The sequence below is a fragment of the Microtus ochrogaster genome, chromosome 4, assembly GCF_000317375.1.
Source record: "Microtus ochrogaster isolate Prairie Vole_2 chromosome 4, MicOch1.0, whole genome shotgun sequence".
NCBI classification, from domain to species: Eukaryota; Metazoa; Chordata; class Mammalia; order Rodentia; family Cricetidae; genus Microtus; species Microtus ochrogaster.
This window is the reverse complement of record NC_022011.1, coordinates 17,519,596-17,543,410: the sequence shown is the minus strand read 5'-3', so window position 1 is coordinate 17,543,410 and position 23,815 is coordinate 17,519,596. Positions and strand designations below refer to the sequence as shown.

Sequence of the window (23,815 nt, the reverse complement as noted above, 5' to 3'; positions counted from 1 at the left end):
TCCTAGGCTTTGTTGTTGTTGTTGTTGTTGTTATTGTTAGAGGAAGATTTTCCAGAGTTCTGGGTTTATGCAAAGATCTTGGTTCAGTTCTCTGTTCCCAGATAAAAACAAGTCCTTACACCTTCTTGGTGTGAGGGTAAAACAGGAGCCACCAGACCATAACACCTGTGCCTACTCTGCAAAGTACTGGACTTTCTTTGACTTAATTTACTAGGCTTGGGTGCTCTTCATTTCTGATATCTGGTATTGTCCTTCCTTTATCACGAGATTAGATAAAGACCATAAGGTATGTTTACCATGTTTTTAATCAGAGCTATCTACTCTTTACATATGAGGCAAAAGAACAATCTGAGTAACCCTGCCTTGTTGGCAGGTCACATAGTTAGCAATCTTCATGTTTTTCAAGTGGGTGTCCTTAGAGAGCCTGCACCTGACCCAGGTCTGGTCACTCATTACAAATGTAGATTCTTGGGCTTCATCTGTGTTTTATTGAAGCAGAATTCTGAGAAAGCGGTGCTGGAGGCTACATATTTAAAATGAGGACCAGAAAGCAATTCCAACAAAGTTGCAGAATAAAAAATTAATTTCCAGAAAAAAATGGGTTGTATTTCTATATGCTAACAGTGAACAGTGGGAAGCTGAAGTTTCAATATTGCTTACATCGCATTAGGAATATAAATTACTCAGGGGTAAACTGGACAACCTGCAAGACCTGCACTGTGAAATGGATGAAGCATTGTGGCAATTACAGACCTGCACACATGGAAAACCACACTGCCTGCAGTTAGTGAATTTAGCGTTGTTCCAACTGTCACTCCCTCCCGCTCTCCCATTTGTCTGTAGATTTGCTGCGAGCAAAATAATAATCTCAACTGTTTTTAAAATAGGAATATACACATTGGTTCTGAAATTCCTGTGGAGGGCCTGGAGAGATGCTCTGTGGTTAAGGGCGCTGGTGCTCTTGCAGAGAACCGAAGTTCAGTTCCCAGCACCATGCAAGATGGCTCCCAACTGCCTGTAACTCCGTCTCCAGGGGGATTTATCGTCTGTGTAGGCATCTGCTGGCACCTGTGCACACTGTCTCTCCCTCTCTCTGCCCCTTCTCTTCACACACACACACACACACACACACACACACACACACACCTAAAAATAGTAAAAAATAGATGTCTCAATTTCCCATGGAAATGCAGAGAACCTAGATTACCTAAAATAACTTACGGAAAGAATGAAGCGAGAGATCTGCTTGCCTGCCTGGCTTCCAGACGTCTAACTGCAAGGCGGCCATATTTATACTCTGTGCCCATGAACTGTAATGTAAATGATAAACAATATGCTGAAGATTCTGAAAATACCACCAAATTGGCCTCTGGCTAGAGCTTGCCCTAGCTAGTCAGCAGAAGGCAACAACAAGATACATAAAGGACTTAGATTTTCCTCAGAGAGCGGTATGGGAAGATGAGCCAACAGACACCCTAGGTTTTGCCTAAGGAAAGTAGGAGGCCCCTGTGTCTCCACAGAACAGAACAGGCCGACTGCAGCAGCCCCTTCTGCATTTCTTTTACACAAGGCTGTGCCAGGGAATGTAGGAACTGAATGCATGGCTTGCTACTTTGGTCAGTCCAGGAGCCTGAGAAAATACCACAGATTAGGTAGGTTATAAACGAGAGAGACTTTACGCCCACTGATTTTGTGAGATCGAGGCAGCCACTTAGGGCTCTTTTCTCACAGCGCCATCTTGATGAGTCCTTACCCCATGGGGGTCCCTCTGGGCTCTTTTGTAAGGACATGGACTTCAGTCTTTCTGAAAGGTTCCCTGTTTGTCTTCTATTCCGCTCCCCAAATTTCCACTTCTTAATCCCTTGGAGATGAGCATTTTAGTGAGTGAATCTGGAGGCTGGGGGCAGGGGGGAAACATGACAGGCATAGCCGATAACAAGCTTTTAAAGGCCTGTGCTTTTCATTTTCTGGTGATTAATGCAGTGAGGTCCGTTGTCTTTAGTGATTTCAGGCTCATTAAATGTACCCCGTGGAGCATCCCTTTGTCTCTGATGAGTAAGGCCAGCTTACTCTAACCATACAGGAGAAGCTACAGTTATTTTTTAAATGCTTTAAGATCTTGCTTGTCTAGGAAAGAGTTTGTTCTTACAGTTTACTGCTCTTCCGTGTTTGTTCTTCTGGCTGCTTTTTGCCAAAACAAGAAAAATATCTGCTTAGAAAATCCTGTGAAAAAGGAACATTTGTAACATGACCCTAAGATTTAGACAGACCCCTAGAAATGCAGAGGTACTGATTTCTGCACTCATTCTGTCCCCAGTACAGGAAGTGGCTATCTACAGACAGGACAGAAATAATTAATAATTAACAATCCCCAAAGAAACAGTGGTCCACCACTTTATTACAACACCTGTCTGTTTTGTGTTTGTTTATTTTGTGTTTTGTTTGTTTGTTAAGGAGGGCAGCCAAGGCAAAGATGGAGCTGGAGAAAGTTTAAGATCTGGTAGTTATCAATAGCCCTGCTGTTTATCCCATGATGCATTAGCAGTTCTCTCTCTCTCTCTCTCTCTCTCTCTCTCTCTCTCTCTCTCTCTCTCTCTCTCTCCCAGTCTGCAAATCGGAATCTCAATAAAAATACATTTCGCTTGACCATAGAGTCCAAGTCATTGCCAAGAGATTTGAATTCTGGAGTAATGGTGAAGGCTGGCAGTGTTTGAGTGCTCTGAAGGTTTTACTTATATTCTAGAGCAGTGGTTCTCAATCTGTGGGTTGTGATCCCTTTGGGGTGGAATGGCCCTTTCACAAGGGTCTCATATCAGACATTTATGTTACAATTCGTAACAGTAGTAAAATTACAGTTACGAAGGAGCAACAAAAATAGTTTTATGATAGGGGTCCCCACGACACAAGTGACTAGATTGAAGGTCCCCAGCGTTAGGAAGTCTGAGGACCCCTCCTGCCAGGTATTTGTCATCACTGATGTCTCCTTTCCAGGGACAGGTGGAGTGAAGAAAACCCTCTGAATAGATTAACTGTCCCAATTATTGTAAAGATCATTCATGTTTCCTATAGTCAAAATTATAGCTACCTGAGGACCATGATGTTGCCCCAAACTGGAATAACAAATAGACAGTATCCTTGTCCCAAAATATAAAAAAGCTAAATAGCAACAGAAGACAGTAAGATGCCCCAAGGCATTATAATGATGGCAACAATGATTTAAAACTGTTGCTTTGTGTCAAGAAAAGGATAAACTATGTTACAATTCACCACTAAAAGATAACTGTGCTACAATTCACCAGCTCAGAGAGGCTAAGGTAACAGGGGTCAAGGGGAGGGGGTGGGATGCTTGGATCTCCCTGGGAAAGGGAAATAGAAGAGATCCCCAGAGTAGACTGAGGGTGGGTGGGGATGGGAACAACGGGTGATCAAGTTGGGGGGGGGGTTGGACTGAATGAGACTACTGAAAAGTGGGATGGGGGGGGGCGGATTTTAGGGTCAGGTAGGAAACTGATGCAAGGGAAACTCAGAAATAGTCAAAGATGACCGCATCTGAGACTCCTAGCAATAAGCAGACACATACCCTGAACCAGCCATCTCCTGTGACCAGACTGGTGCCTATCCCAATTGTCATCAGAGAGGCTTCATCCAGCAGCTGGTAGAAATAGATGCAGAGACCCTCAGCCAGACATCAGGCAGAGCTTGGGCAATCCTGCTGAAGAGAGGAGGAAGGATTGTTGGAGCCAAGGACACCAAAAGAAAATTCACAGAGTCAACTAACCTGGGCTCACAGGGGCTCACAGGGACTGAACAACCAGGGAGCCCACATGGGACTGACCTAGGCCTTCTGCATATATGGGACAGTGGTATAGCTTGTTGTTTTCTTGTGAGACTCCTAACAGTGGGAGCAGGGGATGTCTCTAACTCTTGCTGGTTTTGGGGACTCTATTCCTCATACTGGGTGGGCTTGCCCAGCCTTAATACAAGGGGAGATTCTTGGTCTTACTGCAACTTGATATGCCATGTTTTGTTGATATCCGTGGGAGGCCTGCCCTTTTCTGAACAGAAATAGGGGAGGAATGAATTGGGGAGGCAAAAGGGAGGTGAGGGGGAGGGCATGCGAGGAAAATCTGTGGTCGGGATGTAAAATAAATAAATTAATTTAATTTTTAAAAAATACCCCCTAAAGAAACCAGAATAGCTAAAACAACCCTGTACAATAAAAGAACTTCCAGAAGTATTACCATCTCTGATTTCAAGCTCTACTACTACAAAGCTATAGCAATACATACCACATGGTATTAGCATAAAAGCAAACAGGTGGATCAATGGAATCAAATCCAAGACCCAGACATAAATCCACACACCTATGGACACCTGATTTTAGACAAAGAAACCAAAATTATACAATGGGGAAAAAAAACATCTTCAACAAATGGTGCTGGTCTAACTGATGTCGGTATGTAGAAGAATGCAAATTGGTCCATGTCTAACACTCTGCATAAAACTCACATCAGGTGGATCATAGACCTCAACATAAATCCAGATACATTGAACCTGACAGAAGAGAACGTGGAAAGTAATCTTGAATGCATTGTCACCGGAGACAACTTCCTGAACAGATCACCAATAACACAAGCACTAAGATTGACAATTAATAAATGGGAACTCATGAAACTGAAAAGTTTCTGTAAGGCAAGAATACCATCAAAGGTGTAAAATGGCGGCCTACAAGAATGGGAAAAGATCTTTACCAACCTCACATTCAAAAGAGGCCTGATCTCCAAAATAAATAAAGAACTCAAGAAATTAGATGTTAACAAGCCAAATAACCCAATTAAAAATAGGATACAGTTTTAAACAGATAATTCTCAACAGAAGAATTCCGTTTTAAGAATGCTGGGCGGTGGTGACGCACGCCTTTAATCCCAGCACTTGGGAGGCAGAGGCCAGCGGATCTCTGTGAGTTCAAGGCCAGCCTGGTCTAGAAGAGCTAGTTCCAAGACAGGAACCAAAAGCTACAGAGAAACCCTGTCTCGAAAAAAAAAAAAAAAGAATGCCTGAGAAAAACTTAAAGAAATAGTCAACATCCTTAGCCATCAGGGAAATAGAAATCAAAACAACCCTGAGATTCCATCTTGTACCTGTTAGAATGGCTAAGATAAAAAACACAAGCAACAGCTCATGCTGGAGAGGATATGGAGCAAGGGGAACACCCTCCATTGCTGACGGGAATGCAAACTTGTACAACCAGTTAGTAAGTGGCAGTTTCCCAGAAAACAGGGAATCAATCTACCTCAAGACCTTTATCCATTCCTCAGCCGAGGGACATCTAGGTTGTTTCCAGGTTCTGGCTATTCCAAATTAAAGCTGCTATGAGCATAATTGAGCACATGTCCTTGTGGTATGAGTGAGCATCCTTTGGGTATACAGCTCTTGGGTATATACCCAAAGGATGCTCAATCATACCACAAGACTGCCTTCCTTAAACAAACAAACACACAAAAAGCCAAGAAACGAACATGTGTTGTGATGAAACAGTGGGCCACTGCTTCCTTGGGGGAGGGGACAGAGAGGAGGATGAAAGAAGGCCTGGAGGGTGAGGAAACTCTGGCTGAGATATAAAATTAATTAATTAATGTTTTTAAATGCCCAAAGAGATATGAGACAAAAAGTCTAAAAAAAATGTTGCTTGGTAGTTCTGAATTGTTTAATACTAAAACCTGAACCTAATAGGCCATCAAAAGTGTTTTAAGTATTCAAAGTCATGTACGGAGCCCTTTTGCCCAGAATTAAGCCCAGCCATTGACAACCAGGACCTCACTGTTGTGTGCATTGTCTGTAATGGCTTAGGGAACAAGCAGTTGAGTGAAGAAGCCCACAGAGTGGGAGAGACCCCACCAGCTACCCATCTGACCGGGGACTAGTGTTCAGAATATACACAGCCAGAAAACAGAGAGTCCAGGAAACAAATGACCCATTCAAAGATGAGCTGGAGATCTAGACAGAGCCCTCAAAACAAGAAATAAAAATGGGTAAGAAATACTGCAGTAAATATTCACCATCCTTAGTAATTGGGAATTCAAATTAAAACGACCTTGAGACTTCATCTCCCCCACCAGACAAAGCAACTAATAACAAAGGCTGGTGAGGTCGTGGAGGTCTAGGAACTCTCATTCATCCATTCCGTGGTGCTGGGAATTCAAATTGGTGTGGCTGCTCTGGAAATCAGCCTAGAGAATTCTCAAACAATTAAAAATAAATCTACCATATGACCCAGCTATACTTCACAGATATTTGCTTCATAATGTCTGTTCACAGTAGCTAGTCGATGGAAACAACCTAAATGACTTTCAACAGATGAATGGATAATGAAAATGTCATACGTATACTCAGTGGAATAATATTCAGATATAAGGAAAAGTGAAGTTTTACATGAAATTTACAGGTAATTGGATGAACCCAGAAAAGATTATATTGAGTGAAGCAACCCAGACCCAGACAGACAATTGTTGCATGTTTTCTCTCATTTTTGGTTCCTAGCTCCAAATCCTCAGATGAGTGTGCACAACATGGAGTAACCATAGAAACCAAGAAAGTATGCTATAGGCAGGTAGAGGCGGGGGAGGGGGAGCTGCAACTGGAGGGAGGAGGGAGGTCAGTCAATACAGACAGAGAAGGAGAGACAAGGGACAGATGACACCAAGGTAACCAAGGTAGTTTGATAAGACCGCAAAGAATCATTATTTTTATATTTACCTAAAACTGTAATTGTACACAGTGTGTGTGTGTGTGTGTGTGTGTGTGAGAGAGAGAGAGAGAGAGAGAGAGAGAGAGAGAGAGAGAGAGAGAGAGAGGAGAGAGAGAGGAGAGAGTTAGTTTTGAGCTGATAGTGTTTCCCAGCAAGAGCCATAGACTAAAAACAGACTCCAGTACCAGGCACAAGAAACCTCCTTTTGAATAGTTGGTCAGGGTAGTCCCACTGTCTCCCAAAACAATATAGACCTTCATTGCAGCCCTTTGTTGCCTCTTGGGAGTAGAGGGTGGACCTCCATTGCTGAAGGCACAGCACACTTAGGACACAGGATTTGGATGATTAGGGCTGTATTTGACTTGAAAAGCTTCCTTTCTGCAGTCATGATACTAGAAAATGCCATGCAAGCTGCCAAGGCAGGGACGCAGTCATACAGCCCTACTCAGGACTTATATTTTACATGGAAAAGTATAACTCATATTTTAAGTGGAAGAATCAGGCAGAAACTTATATTAACTGTTTGGTATAATTAAGCATAGACAATAGGCACCACAGTGTTGACAATAATTATCTTGAGATGGTGGAGTTAGGAAAGACTTCCATATACTCTGTAATTTCCAGTTGATCTTCTATTATCTAGTGAAGATATTTCCATATTATAAAAAGGGAAGACCCAGAGTGGCTGGCTATGTGATCTGTGTTGACTCGGATCCACTATGGATGTGTTAAGTCACACGCTTTTGAGCCCATTCCATGACATCTATGGAATGAGGTAGAAAAAGTTCCGTAAAGTATAGGAGTCTAGGTCAGCTCCACAAAGTTAGATGGCTGGTTCTCTAGGTCTTCCTAAACACAGATCAAGACAAACAGCATCCTTTAGCGTCTTGTGGTGGCTTCCATCCCTTTAGGATTGGTATCCATCCCTGGTCACCCTCTGCAGAACCAGACAAGCTACCTGGCTTTATTAAAAACTTCAGAATAATGTTCAGACTCGATTCAATTTTAAATTATTTTAATTTATACATTAATTGTATATATAATAAATACATGCTACAACATGATATGTTAATATATAAATGCAATATGTTATGATCAAATCAAGATATGAGTACATCCATTGCCTCAGCCATTTATCATTTGCTTTAATATTCAAAGTCCTGTCTTCTAGCTATTTTTTATGTGACATAATTTTTTGATTCTTTGGGAATTTCACATCATGCATTCCAATCCCACTCATTTTCCAGTCCTTCTATGTCAGCCCTCCACCCTTGTAACCTCCTCCACCAAAGAAAAGGAAAATAATAATTAATAAACCCACTTCACTCCTGCATCTTTCCCTCCACTCCATTGTATATGCTTTGGTTGTAGTGGTATTGGAAACTGTGAGCTGCAGTGTGTCACACAGTAGACCCTTTTGCCCAAGAAGCTTTACTTACAAATGTTCATTTCAATGAGTGTTTTGGTCTGGCTCAAGACCTCTGGCTCCTGGCACACCATCACCACTGGGTCCTCACCAACGCCTTTGTGATATCCGCTAATAATGGAAATCCTGTGCCTAGCTTCCGTAGGACCCACCCCTTCTCGTGCTCCAGCAGGTCATAGATGGGGTAGGTGTTGGGGTGGGCCAACTCAAAGCCCTGGATGTGAGCCTGGGTGGTAGCTGAATTGGTCAGCCTGGGCCTCTGCCAAAAACCACCCCCCAAGACCGAGAGGGGGCAGGACCAGCTCTTCCTCATCCATGCCACCACCAGGGCCAGCGAGGGATGGAGGCCAGCTCAGCACAGCCCTTGGACATCACCGTGGCTTTAGGCAGCAGTCCAGACCATGAGCATTCACGTGGTCATGGACATCAACACAGATCCTGGCTGCGGTGGAGTCGCTGGCCCAGACATGTCTCAGGTAGCGCAGACCGCTTACATCAGCCTGTTCCTCACCGCATTGCAATCCAGTTCAGCCTGTCTTCCACATCACATGACCGCTCCACTTCTCTTTCTCTCCCGCTTCTCCACCGGACATTTGCTCAACGTAGTGGTACCCAGGGTCAGGCCTCCAGTCATGGTCTTCCACCCATCCGTGCTGCAAACGGGCCTGGCTTCTAGCTATTTTGAAATATATAATATATTCTAGCTTCCCTGCTGTACAATGGAACACTAGAATTATCGTGTGTGTGTGTGTGTGTGTGTGTGTGTGTGTGTATGCACGTGGGCACGCGTGTGTGTATGTGTGTGATGGTGCTGGAGATGTAACCTGGGGTCTTGTGCATCCCATGCTTACACTCCCCCACTGAGCTCTCCTCCCCAACCCTATCTGACTGTATTCTTCACCCTCCCTCCCTCTGCCTGGCCCTGCCCTGCCCTGCCTCTGGTAATCACTCCTCTACCCTCTACTGCAATGGGACCAGCTTTAGCCTCTGCACAGAAATGAGAACACGTAGCATTTGCCGTTCTGGACCTGGAGGTTAACTTTCTTAATTGTCTTTTCCCTGATAAAATGTCAACCCTAATTGCTATGTAAGCTGTTCATTAAAGGTAAGCACTCAGCAATATTACTGTTTCCTAAAGATAAGAGCCAGCTTCCACCTTAGTTAAATTCTAGTTCCCTTGGTACAGAGCAGTCCTGGGGAGTATTTGAGAAGCTTGTGCCTTACATTGGTAATAAGTTGTGGGTGATTTGGGCTAATAAAATACTGTCTAACTAATAAAGAATTAATTTTGCAGGTCGAGAGATCCGCTTGCCCCTCCGAATCAGAGGAGAAGGGATGGGGCCCAAGATTCACTTCAACTTCGAATTGCTGGACATTGGCAAAGTTTTCATTGGATCTGCCCACTGTTACGAGGTAGGCACTGCCATTGTTCACTGAGGCTTCTGACAGAACCTGGCCTTTTTCTCTTTGCTTCTTTTGATGTGGTTTTTATTTGATAGAGACTTTGTAAGTCACCTTCCTTGTCCACTTTCTGTCTCTATTCCAACCTCTGTCCAGCCCATGCTAAGGGGAGTGTCTTCTCCTATTCTTTTTACTTTATCAGATGCTCAAAGTCTTCAGCACTGTAATTTCATTGGCTTTATCCTTCTCGATTTGTGGGCCGCAGAAGGAAAAGCCATAAATACACCTCCCCATCTGCCTAGTGCTTGTTCTCGGACAGCCCAAATCCTGCAGATCAGAGGGAAGAGGGCCGTGTGCATTTTCTCGATCCTAATGAGAATAGCTGTTTTCACACTTGGGGATCGCCCCGCAGTTTGCTCTTCCCCAGTCCCCGTGTTTTAAAAATCCAACGTTCTCACTTTCTGAAGGAGAGTCCTGTTCTCTGTCTTCCCAATTAAGCAGAAATCGGAATTTTCCAGGATGAATTTACGGTTCTTCAGAGGTGGCATTGCTCCAGCGCCACCTCACGGGCCAGCTTCTATGGGGTATACTTACACATAGATACCATGGTTGCCATGGAAACCTGGTTTTAGGCTCTCCTAAATTGTGAATGTTTGTATCTTAGGAAGGTAATGCAAGCAGCTATTTAGTAAGTGACACGTAGCTGTCAGGTTCTGGGATGTAGTGCACGAGCGTGTGCATGTGTGTGTGTGTGTGTGCGTGTGTGCATGTGTGTGTGTGCACGTGTGTGTGCGTGTGTGTGTGCATGCATGTGTGCGCACATGTGCATGTGCGTGTGTGTGTATGTGTGTGTAATTTGCAATCCTTACAGAATTGTGAAAGGCAGAGTCTTTTATCCTTATGTCACCACAAACGCCAAGTGCATGTGGTTAATTCCTCTGTGTTCCTCCTCTGTGTGTTGATGCCATGCTGGTGCTTGGAATCCCTTCATTCACTTAGGAAGCAAGGACACTTGCGCCCTCCATTTCTGCCTGAGTAAGCTGGGGCATAGAAAAGTTTGTCTAGTTAGGCTAATGCTGCATAAATACAGCGGGAAGGCTCAGCAGGCACTCCTATAGTAGAGTCTGGAGCCTGGAATCCCTCCTTCTTCACAGCATTCACCTCCAGCACATTCCTGCAAGATTGCAGTCCCTCACCGCCGCCCCCACCCCCAGCTTTATCACATGCTGGCCGAAGGTTAAAGAGCTCTGAGGAACGTAGATGAGGTTTTCATAGGAGGCAGCGTTAGAGGTGGCATGTCACACTGTAGAGCGTGTTCTATTGTTTGTCTGTGTCTGCAAGGGAGAACAGAGAATGCAGCCATGATGGCCGTAGAGAAGACGGATGCAACTCTAACTGCTGTAGGTGGCAGGAACTTGGCCAAGTTACTCAGCTTGTAAATGTCGTGAGCGCTGGGTCACTGATGCCCTCTATGGTATCTGTGAATAGGAGGAGCTTTACTGGCATTTCAGTCCTGCAGGTTCTCTGCAACTTATCTTTCCACAGCAAATAAATCCAGCCTATAAGGAGAAGTGCCTACATGACATGGGGACAGTGTCCTTCATTCCCACGCTCACTGGGGTAACTGATCTAACTGAAGCGAAGCAAAGGAACACAGATGTCAATGTCAGGATTGATGATACACAAGGGAACACAATCTGAATGATATTAAGACATAAAGGTACACAGCTAAAACTTGAGAGAAGAGTCCCCGAGGCAGAGAAAAAGTATGATAGTTCTTATTCTTTGCTGTTGCTGTGTAATTTACCCCATATGCATTCTCCTTACACCTTACTGATTGTACTTTATGGATGCCACATCACGAGAAGACAGTTCTAGTGCAAAATGGATATGGTTTCCCCGAGTATAATAACAATTTTTTTTTAGCAATTTAGTGGGCATGCCTAGATATTAACTGCAGAGCAAAACCCCAGCCAGCCAAAGTGTCCAATGAGGTGAGGCATCAGATCGGGCAGGGTTGAGAAGTGGCAGAGAGGGACATGGTGGGGTGCGTCTCTGGGGGGGATTCTGCACTCTCAGCATCTCCAGTGTTGACGCTTCATTGAGTCTCTCAATTTATTACATTACCTCCTTGAGAAATTTGAATAACTAGCTGCTGAGCTTCATCATTGCTAAGCTTAGCAGATGCATAAAAAAAATACCTATACTTCCAAGAGTAGACACAGTATTCTCCAGTGTAACCCAGAGGGAAGACAAACGGGAGGCTGAGTTCTATTATAAGTGACCCCTTTGCCCACAGAGCTGGACCTCAGGGGTAGGGGCCTCGGGATCATGTCCCAAACTATTAGCCAGATTCAGTATTCATTAATAGATGTTTCTTTGTCAAGAACAAGAGAATGATATCATGTTCTCCAAGGTGGAGGAACTTGGGAGATGCCTCCCAAGTAAAGTTAAGTGCTTCCTGTGTAAGCCTAAGGACCTGAGTTCATATCCCTGGAAACCACATAAAAACCTGGGCGTGGTGGAACTTGCCTGCAGTCCTAGTGCTGAGGAGATGGAGACAATAAGATCCCTGCACTGGCCAGCTAGTCTTACTAAACCAGTGAGCTCCAGGTTCGGTGAAAGACTCCATTTTAATAAATAAGGTGCAAAGTAATTGAAGAGGGCGCTGGATGTGACCTCTGGCCTCCACATGCACAGGTACACAGACATGCATCCATCTGCACACACAGGTACATACCACAGGAAAGCACTCATGCAGTGCATGCATGCATGCACACACGCACGCGCGTGCACAAACACACACACACACAGAGGGAGGGGGAAGAACTGTCACTGCTCAGAAAACCTGGGAAAGATAGTCATGTTAACCAAATAACAATAAAAGCAACACTGGGATTTGTGCTTGTGTCCAGAGAGAAGCACTATGGGCCGTGAATACCTTAGAGAGTAGCCTCAAGATCACGGACATAAGCAAGATATATTGTAAATGTATGGGAAATTTTCAAAAATGGCTTACTTTTGAAAAAGGATTAGCCTACAAGTTACAAGCATTTGTCAGTTACCCTTTAAACACAGGTAACTTCTATGCCCGCAGTGCTGAGCAAGGGGGCGTGTCACTTTTACCTGTAAACTCTGTTACCAGGTGCTACTCTCACAGCTACACGAACTAAGAAATTTATGCTTTCAGCAATATGAGGAGTTAAGAGGGCAGATGGGGAAATTGGGGCACGGAGAACTTAGGGAGTTTGTCTAAATTGCCTAACTAGAAAGTCAGAGACAAATCTGGAATTTGAACCCGGGCTCTCTGGCTCCTGAGTCCTCAGCCATGGTCATTTTCTGTGTGGTCTCTTTAAAAGAGAAAGAGAAGGATGCACAATTCAGACTCCAGGGACTTTAGAACAAGGAAGGCTGGAAATAGACATAAAAAGATGAGCCAAGCAGCAAGCAAGCTTATTTATGGTTTGTTTTGGCGCAGTGATTATCTCTCACTGGCAGCAGTGGCTGTGTTCCTTTGCAGAGGACATGGTTTCTGGCCTACCTGTGCTCCGCTCTAAAGCTTGGTCTCCTGGACCTCTAGCCACAGCTGATCTCCTTGGCCACCTAAGGCACTGTCCTGCCAAAGCAATAGGTGCCATGTGATGGGGGCTTCCCTAGGCAGGGCACTGGGTCCCCATCACTACACGCACCCCGTCCTCCTGCCGTTCTCATCCTCACCACTCACTCTTATCTCAAACGGTGACCTGAGCCAGCCCACCACACTTCACGTACCTCTTCCTCCCGGGACAGTGTCCTTTGGATCCTATAACCACACCCCATCACAATCACTCTCTTCCTCAAGGTCAGGGTGACCTCTCATTATACATAAGACCCTGAATTCCTTTCCCAGAGCTCATTCTGATGACCTCTGTCTTCACTTGACTTTTCTGGGACTCCTTCCTTAGCTTCCAGCACGTTCCCTCACTCCTTAGCATGTCTCTGACGTATCTCACATTTTTCTACTACATTTCTAGATGTCCTTGGGCACTTTTCAGTCTTCACTTAACCTTAGCCTCCTCATGCAAGTAAGAGCTAGCTACAACCCCCTCCTTGCTTGTTTTATAGAGCATTTTTTTTTTTGAGACAGGGTTTTTCTGTACCTTTAGAGCATGTCCTGGAACATGTCCATGTAGAACAGGCTGGCCTCGAACTCACAGATTTAAAAAAAAAATTATTTAACTTTATTTTATGTGCATTGGTGTAAAGGTATCAGATTCTGTAGAACTGGAGTTACAGACAGTTGTGAGCTGCCATGTGGGTGCTGGGAATTGAACCCAGATCCTCTGGATATAGAGCATATTTAAGAGGTATTTAAAAAATCTTCATACATAGATAGAAGTATGGTCAGTCTCCATATAGTGTGCAGAGGACAGATAACTAACTTGGTTTGATTAACTTCCAATGTCTTGGGTATGGATTAAGGGATGTTCCTATTCATCAAGGGAGGAAGCCAGTTACCTTTCTAGGTGTGAAGACAGAATTGTCAAGAAACAGAGGCAGTGTCTTTGGAGGCCAAGAATAGAACAGTGTGATTGTAGTGGAGGTTCATGGACACACACAGATGGTGAGATGCGGGGTGGGAGCATCAGAATGAAACCAGCTGTGGAGGGCTCTGCATGCCAGCCATGAGCTGCTCACATGTGCACTCAAAACCTACCGTGCCATCATATGAGGACACTAGCCTGGGGCCAGGACATTAGCATACAGGAATAAAGCATCTGTAGTGAAATGACTGCTTGCATAAGACTCCCCAAACAGCCCCTCATCCAATGCTGTGTGAGATGAACAAATTCCAGGAGGATGAAATCACAGCACCATGGAGAGCATCCTTGTCACCTAGAGTCCCATCACAGGCACAGGCTGAGCAGTTGCTGCTGCTCCATTCTGATATGGTTTCTTCTCTTACAGCCTGCACTTAACCTTAGTTTCTTCATGCACTCGAGAAAATTATCTGCCTTCCTGTGGTTTCTTTCTAGAGAATTTTCATTCATAGATATAATTATAACCAGCCTTTTAGTGGTATGAGTATAATTCAAATGACTAACAATTTTAAAGATTTTTAAATTTTTTTAGTTATTTGTATGTGTAGGTGGGGAGTATGTACCTGTAGTGTGGGTACCTGTGAAGTTCTTAGGCATCAGAGCTGGAGTTTACAGGTAGTCAAGAGCCACTCGATATGATTCTAGGACCTGAACTCGGGTCCTCATCACGCTAGCTCCAACTAACTGAATTTTAAAGAGAACACTGAAAGCATAAAATGACCTATGACTTGGGAGTCTAATCTTCAGGCATTCAGGATACCAAAGGATTCATTTCTCCTGAGAGTTTCCTTTCGTTATAATTCCTGCAGTTTTCCCTGATGCTGAATAAGACATCATGTATTTACCTGAAAACTGAGTGCAGTTCCCTTGCCCTGATCACCTTTGGCTTTGATTGGCACAGGCAATCATATCCAACAAAGGCAGCATCGATGCCCTCTTCAATGTGATTCCTCCAACTTCAGCCTTGGGGGCCTGCTTTGCTTTCAATCCTAAAGAAGGCATCATTGAACCGAGTGGGGTCCAAGCTGTCCAGATCTCCTTCAGTTCTACCACCCTGGGGCACTTCGAGGAAGAGTTCCTGATCGATGTTAACGGGTCCCCAGAGCCCGTGAAGCTGACCATTAGGTATGGGACATTTGTAACTAACGTAGAAACTGACCGGAGTTTTCCCTTCTGCTTTCTAGAGTCTGAAAAGTAGGTCGTATCCTGGCTGTCCGTCACTATCTGTTGATATGAACCCGTCAGCAGAGTGAGATGTCTAAAATGCCCACCACTGCTTCTCTCCTTAATGGGTGTCATTATAATACGGATGCAGATGCTACCTGAATATCCGGTTCTTCTATAGGTTGTAACCTATGAAATAAAGGTTTTAATGCAGACTTCTAGTTACGCTCATCCACGTAATAATCAGGCCAGACCCTTCTGAGCTTCTGCAATCAGCTGGGCGTGTTGAGGGTGGTAGTGTACAGAATATACCCTGAGGTATAAACTGTTTGGAGAAAGCAGGTTATTGCAGTAACACCTGAATCAGCCTGTGTTCTTGAAAACATCTTCTCTAGTCTCACAGTCTCTCTGAACCTCTGTCATTTATTTCTGTTGTATGGAACTCTGTAAACTGTCTTATTTTCAATGCCCTCGAGCAGTGTGAAAGTGACCACTTATTAGTCTCGTAGCCAAGGCTAGATACGTACAGCTTTTCAGATAAAAATGTTTTGAAGGTGTTTCCAACTGTTTGTGGTCACTGATGGTCATGAATAGCAAGCAGAATTTGTCCTTGGGATTTGAAAAAAAATCTCTTTTTGTAACAAACCAGGTATACAATATTGACCCCTGGTGCTTAAAAAGACCGTTTCTACCAAATAGAACAAATACCTTCAGAACACATCACTCTGGTCTGCTTTTTTTTTTTTTTTTTTTTAGAAATCCATGGACATCTCTCTAAGTGTTAGTGATAGCAGCAGGTCCCATCCTTCTACAAACCAGTGTGTCTCTTGGAGCCTGGAATAGCATTGGAAAGAGAGACAAACTGTGCTATCTCCCCAAAAATGTATAGATCTCAGTTGGGCTGTGGTAGCACACACCTTTAATCCAAGCAGAGACAGGTGGATCTCTGTGAGCTCAAAGTCAGCCTAGTATATAGAGAGAGTTCTAGGACAGGCTCCAAAGCTACTGAGAAACCCTGTCTCAAAAAACAAACAAAAAATGTATAGATCTCATTCAGAATCTTGACATCAGTCCAAAGGCTCTTATTCTCAGACTCAACCCAAGAATCCATATGCTGGATTGTGTCCCCAGACTTTCAGTGTTGAGTCTTAGCACCTCGGAATGTGACTGCTCTTGGAGAGGAGACCCTTGAGTAGGTAATAAAGTTAGGATGAGGTCATATGGGTGGGCTCTAATCCAATAGCTTTGGGTTAGCAGTGAGGATTAGGACCCAGACACAAACAGACAAAGGCACAAGTAAAGATGCCTTCTCCAGCAGAGGGCAGAAGCTCGGGAAGCAGCAGCTACTGCCCAGCCTCACCCTTCCAAGAAGGACAAGAATGAGTTCCTGCCGCTTGCTGTTCAATGTGTAACATTTGACGTTGTTGTTACAGACAGTCCCGAGTAATTAAGGAGTCTAAATGGCTGTTCCTCGTGGGGTGTATGCATGGCACTCAGCCATCACATCAGTTAGGATTTTCTTAAAGCCTCAAGACTTCTCTGAAATACTCTTAAGACACTTATAATTTCTCCCTCAATATATCTGTGTTTGTTATAATATTAAAAGTCTGTTCAGGCATGGTGTTTGTCACACATCTGTCATCCCAGACTTGGGAGGTAGAGGCAGGAAGATAGGAGTTCTAGATCATCTTAAGTTTTATGGCAAGTTTGAGGCCAGCATGGGCTACAGGAAACCCTATCTTTAAAAAACTATTAAAAATTAGAGTTGTGTGGGTGGTGGCAGCAGACGCCTTTAACCCCAGCACTTGGGAGGCAGAGGCAGGTGGATCTCAGTGAGTTCAAGGCCAACCTGGCCTACAGAGTGAGTTCCAGGACAACCAGGGCTGTTACATAGTGAAACCCTGTCTTGAAAAAAAAATGGAGTTGTTTCCCAAATATTTGAAAGTGCATACTCCTCCAGAAGGTGCAACATATGTGCACTGACCCAGGGTTTACGTCCTCCAGGCGTCTGTCCCAGGAGAGAGATGAAAGGACACTTTCCCGCAGCATGAGCATCAGCACGTTTCTTATGTCCACAGCAACTCACACCTCATGGCAAACTGTTCATCTGGGCCCCCAAGGCTTCTTTATCATCTCTAGCAGATCAATTCTTTAAACTTTTGAATCAAACTTGATTCAATTTCTTGACATCAAGATGTCAAGAGTCATACCCCCTACAATCTCCAGCATGTCAACATGCTCCATACAAAGACATGCTGAAAATAAAACTTACACATCTCCTCCTTTGTATCTTTATAAGTATAGACATAATAATCCTTACCAATAAACCACCATATAAAAAGATTAAACACCAGGATCAAATGGATTTTACCTCAGAAATTCAAGGCTGGCTCACATATGGAATTCAGTCAACATGGTGCAACACATACAATATCAACAAAAATCAAAGAATAAGAGAAGAATCCAGATGGTTATCTCAGTAAATATAAAAAAGCATTTGCCAAAATCCACAGTCTTTCATGATTTAAAAAGGAAAAGAACTCAAAGCTTAATAATATAAAGAAATTTCTTCAGCATAAATCAGAGACCCAAATTCAAGAGCCAACACAATGAAACTGTTTAAAGTAAGCACACATAAATATGCATGACTCTGGATTAGATGCTGGTTTCTCTAACAAGACACCTAAGCACAAAACAAGCAAAGACAAATAAATAAATTAGACTTCATCAAAATGTAAAAAGATTTGTGCTTCAAAGTACACTATCAAACCAAATAGGAGATCATATTTGCAATCCACATATCTAATAAGGGACTTCTAACATATGTGTGTGTTACAATGCAATAAAAAGACAAATAACAAAATTTAGAACTACACAAAGATTTTTAAGATACTTAGGTCAAAAAGATAAAAAAAAAGATATAGATATGAAGGTATGAGCATCAGCATGATTGGGGAAATGTTTATCAAGAAAACCCACCTCACCATCGTGTGGTTGGCCATAAGGAACACAATGGAAAAGCAACCACTAGTGAGAATTTGGAGGAATGACACATGTACATATTGATGGTGGTATGATGGTTACTGCTGATTGTCCACTTGCCAGGATCTAGAATCACCCAGGAGACAAACCTCTGGGCTGGTTTGTGCTGAAGTCTCTAGATTGCATTAATTTTGATGGGAAGATCCACTTCATCTGTGTGTAGCACAGTTCCGTGGGCTGGGGTCTCGGCCTAAATAAGAAGGAGAAAGATTCCTGACTGCAGGTGCAATGTGACCAGTGAGTGGCCTCACGCTCATGCTGCCTTCCCTGTCATGGTGGACTGTGCCCTCAAACTGTGACCCACAGTAAACCCTTCCTTTCTTACAGATATTATGTCATAGCAATGGGACAACTCATGCACACTGAAGGAAATGTGAGCTATTGCAGCCAGTTTGATTAATAGTCTTGTCCTTACCTCAAGTAGATGAACATTGACTCAGCAATTCCACTCCAGAGTATATACTCAGGAGAATTGAAGGCATATGTCCATGCATAAACTTGCATGTGACTGTCTGTAACATCATTATTCATATTAGGCAAAGAAAAGCAAAATACGACACATCTATTCATGAAACGTTATTGACCACAAAAAGGTGAAAAAGAAAGAAGAGTGGGTACGTGCTATGATGTAGTACAATGGATGGAACCTTAAACCAGCTCAACAGAAGAAAGAAGCCAGTAATAAGCACATGCATGCACATGCACACACACATATTATATAATTCCAGTTATTTGAAATGTAGAAAATAAGCAAAGCCATTTAAATCGGTAGGTTAAGGATAGCAGGTGAAAGATGAGGGTGACAGCTAAGAGCCTGGGTCTCTTTCGGAGGCACGAGAAGCGTTCTGTAATTGTGCTTGTCACACTTTCTGTTATTAGCCCAATGTTATCAACGTGAACACTTTAAATGACTGAGTTATGAATGTACTTAAGTTATTTCTCAATGACACTATCTTTAAAACAAATTTCTGAGAGCCTGTAATATTGAGTGAGGGGCTCTTCTGTTTCCTGAGTGTATTCTTTCACATTATGTGTGTGAGTGCTTGCAGGTGTGTGCCGAGAGCTTGAAGAGCTTGAAAAGGGTGTCAGCTCCAGGGTGCCTAAGTGGGTGTTGGGAACTGAACCCAGGCTCTCTGTAAGAGCAGCGGGTGCTCTTTACCACTGAACTGTCTCTCAGCCACACGAGTGGATTGTTTAATCCCTATCTCTTCTCAGAATCACAAAGTAGAAATTCATGTCATTAACAGAAAAACAGTTAAGGTGACCGAGATTTTCTACTGTGTATAACAGGATTTAAATAATAAGCAGAACTTGGACTAAAACCCCATTTGCTCTCTCTGGGTTACATTTCTACCTTTTGGACATTTCCCCCCAAGTTCCCATGCTCCTGTTCCACCTTCTTTTTTAATGTTCACTTTGCTTTCTCTCAATGAAAAGGGAAAGTCAACTGTGGAGGAAATGCTTGGGCTTTATCCCTAAACAAATTACCAGTTACTAAAGAGGAAAAAAACTGCATAGATTTTCTTCCTCACTTAACTTCCTCTCAAACTCAGTGTTGCATGTGTTCAAAAGTATCTTAGCATTTTAAACCATGCCCAGTAAGGTAGAAAATCCATGAGCCACTGGTATCATAAGTAAGAGTCTAGTTATATAAAAAAAATCTGCAATAGATCATATTCCCAGCCCTGCATTATTATTATGATTTCAGTTATAACTTTGAGGGGAAAACTTTCTCAGGACCCAATGTCTCAAGAAATGCCTATGAAGTTAATAGTGTGGATTCTAGAATTTTGCTTCTTATTCTTTTATTGCCAGGTACCCTGTCCCAGACTCCATGTATTTTGGGGCTAATATACTTTATAGGAGAACAAATACACATTATCCTCTAATTTTATGACACAATATTTTAAGTGATTGAATGCTATGAAATTAATGTTGTTTTTAAACCTATCCCAATAAGCAATCTTGTTCTCTCTCTTGGCATATGTAATCCCATAAACTTTCAACTATGGCATAGAGATATTTGATATTCAAACTGTCTCACTTAACTTGTCATGGTGATCCAGTCAGTCCGAGTCTTTGGGACGGTCATGTTACCAAGTCCAGGTGGCATCATTTAGCCACAGGTCTCTCGGTGACCAGAGCCTTTGATGTCATATGATTTATCTCTGGGTCTTTCAGTTTCCGCGCTGATGAAATGGCACCTTAGTGCTGCTTCCCCTGCTCTTCTCCTACTTCCTTTCATCCCTGTTCGTTTCATATACTTTTTGATCTACTTGAAACTTTGACACCCCCCCCCAAATGTCTTCTCCAACCCAGCAGTATAAGCTGGGAGCTTCTTTGGCTCCATTCTCAGCTGAATCCTAACACACTGCTGAGTACCAGACAGGCTTCTGGAAACCAGCTCAGATCATCAGCCTAACACAGGGTCATGAGAACAGATTTGCGGCTTACCATGTTGAGTCTTGGCTGTGGTCACTCCTCTGTCTTAGCACAGTAGAGCTATGTCTCCAGCAGCCAGCGCTGTTACTAGGGCACCAGCATGTCGCATGTGGCATAATAGGTATCTGTGTGTCTCTAACGTTTAAAGCTTTGCCAAGTATACAGACTGTTTAACCTTCACCTTTGCTCTAGACATTTAAAAAGGTTGATTATGGAGAACAATGATGTTTAGCCAGTAAACAAGAATACCTGCCTTATAAGCTTTCTTTGGCTATTGAAAAGATTGACACAAATTTAGTAGAGTAAGACAATATATATTATTATTTTAGAGATCTGTAGGTTTGACCTCAATACTGGTCTTAATTTGAGCCAAGGTGCAGGTGATGACGGAACAATGAATATTTCTGGAAGCCCCAGGAGACAATCCACTCCCCAAGATTTCACAGCATCTTAAGACTGTCTATCCTCTTTGACCAGTGTTGGGAGCAGCACTAATCTATGGTATAAATATTTATAAGGTCGTTTGAAAGCATCGCTATTTAGTAAAACAATAGTAGCTGGTTCCCACTTAGGGGCCTATGACCTCTCCAACCAGGGGATTTTTTTTAAACAAGTTTTATAATACCAGTTATGAATTTTTTTCCCATGGAACTAGCCTAAAATCCAACCAGGTTGGTTACCTTGGTAACAGTCATGTTGCTATCATACTAGTGAACCTGTCTTGCTTGTCAGGTTAGGATTGTAGTGTGCAGGGTTCGCTGCTGAGTAAGATCCCGGATCCTTTTTTCTCCAAGGGCCTGCATAGCACCGTCTAACACTATGAAAGCTAGCCCACATGAAGGACATTTCCAACCTGCATTTTATTTTTTATTTTTAACTATTTATTTTGTCTTTAATTGTGTGTATTGCGGTGGGGGGGCATGTGCAGATATGAGCACAGGTGCCCAGGGGTCAGAAGAAAGCAACAAATTCCCCGGATGTGGAGTTAAAGGCACGTTAGCCACCTTGTGTGGATGCTGGGGACTAGATTCCAGTCCTCTGCAAGAACAGTACATGCTCTTAACCATTTTCTCTTTCTTGATGAGCTGATTGCTTTACAGAGTGTATAATTCATCCAGATTTGCCACCTTTTGTGCATTATTTTGGTGATCTGGCTGCCTCTTCCATGGTCACAAACAGAAACAATGTTATACACTAATTACACTAGCATTTCCTAAAACCTATAGTTTGAGACCTGAAGACTTTTCTGGGTATTGGTGTGTAATATGGATGTGTGTATGTATTCATGTGTGTGAACACTTATGTGCACCTGCCTGTGGAGGCCCAGTGTGACATCAGGTGTCTTCCTCAATCACTCTGTTTTATTTATGAGGCGGGGTCTCTCACTGAGCCTGAAGCTCACCAATTCTGGTTAGTCTAGTTAGACATCATGCCCCAGCGACTCCCTGTCTCTGCTTCACAAGTGCTGGTATTACAAGTGACTACTATGCTTGTCCAACTTTTATATAGTCATTAGGATCCATATTCCTATGAAAACCCTGGCACACAAGTGCTGTGCCCGCTCGGATACACCACACCCTCTGAAAAAATGGTTGTAATGGCTACTAGAATGGCCTGTCATGCCATGGCTACTTAGACTCTGTCACTGATTTCATGCCAATGTTTGTTTATTCATGTGTATTCTCTCCCGGGTTCTGAGCATTACCTTGGTCCACTGGAGTCATCCCTACTTCCCTGTTTGTGTTTTGACTTTCAGAGGATGTGTCATTGGGCCTACGTTCCATTTTAATGTCCCTGCTCTGCACTTTGGTGATGTTTCCTATGGTGAGTAACTTTTTTCTTTTTTGAGTGTGTATGTGTGTGTGTGTTTGTGTGTGTGTACACATCCATGCACATACATGCGTGCACACTTATGTGTATGTACATATGGAATCTGGAGGATAAACCTTGAATGAACACCATCTACCTCCTTTGAGACAATCTCTTTCATTGGCCTCGGGCTCACCAATTAGACTAGGCTCTCTGGCCATTGAGCCCCGGGGACCCTTCTGCCTCCCCAGCACTGGGATTACAAGCACATACCACCACACTTGTCTTTTTATGTAAGTTTCAGGGATCAAACTCAGGTCCTTGTGCTAGCAAATGACCTTAATGCAAGCTAAAGTCATCTGAGAAAAGGGAACTTCTATTGAGAAAATGCCTCCATCAAATTGGCCTGTAGGCAAGCCTAAAGGGCATTTTCTTGGTTAATTTGATATTAAAGGGCCTGGTGATGCCATCCTTGGGCAGGTGCTCCTGGGCTGTATAAAAGAGCAGGCTGAGTAGGCCATGGAAAGGAAGCTAGTAAGAAGCATCCTTCCATAGTCTCCGCTTCAGTGCGTACCTCCAGGTTCCCACTGAGTACCTGCCCTGACTTCCCTCAGTGATGGACTGTTACCTGGAAGTGTAAGCCAAATAAACCCTTTCCTCCCCATGCTGCTTTTGGTCATGGTGTTTATCACAGCAATCAAATGCAAACTAGTGCACTAACTAAGCCATTCAGCCAAGTCCTAGCTTTCCATTTTAAACTTAAAAATTGGATAGAATATTTTTTGATCCTTACCAAGGAGACGGAAGGTTTACAAAGCTCTTCACTTAACGTTTTAATAAAAGAGAATCTCTTCCTCTGCAGCACTGTTTCTAAATTATATGTAAAGAAGAAACTAGGTCCTGTGCATTAAGAGTTGAACACAGCATCTTTTCTTTTTTTTTTAAATTTATTTATTTATTAAAGATCTCCGTCTCTTCCCCACCCCCGCCTCCCATTTCCCTCCCTCTCCCCCAATCAAGTCCCCCTCCCTCCTCAGCCCGAAGAGCAATCAGGGTTCCCTGCCCTGCTGGAAGTCCAAGGACCCCCACCTCCATCCATTTCTAGTAAGGTGAGCATCCAAGCTGCCTAGGCTCCCACAAAGCCATTACGTGCAGTAGGATCAGAGACCCATTGCCATTGTTCTTGAGCTCTCAGTAGTCCTC

At 43.3% G+C, this 23,815-nt stretch overlaps 1 protein-coding gene across 2 annotated transcripts in view; it reads left to right on the top strand.

Annotated features, from left to right (window-relative positions):
- The window catches only part of Hydin (HYDIN, axonemal central pair apparatus protein), a 332,133-nt gene that overhangs the window by 109,480 nt on the left and 198,838 nt on the right, over nt 1-23,815 (top strand). For both annotated transcript variants that reach the window (XM_005345678.3, XM_026777026.1), the window contains exons 11-13: nt 9,469-9,587; nt 15,057-15,280; nt 22,560-22,627. In XM_005345678.3, coding sequence (XP_005345735.1) covers nt 9,469-9,587; nt 15,057-15,280; nt 22,560-22,627 — 411 coding nt within the window. The remainder of the gene's footprint in view (nt 1-9,468; nt 9,588-15,056; nt 15,281-22,559; nt 22,628-23,815) is intronic.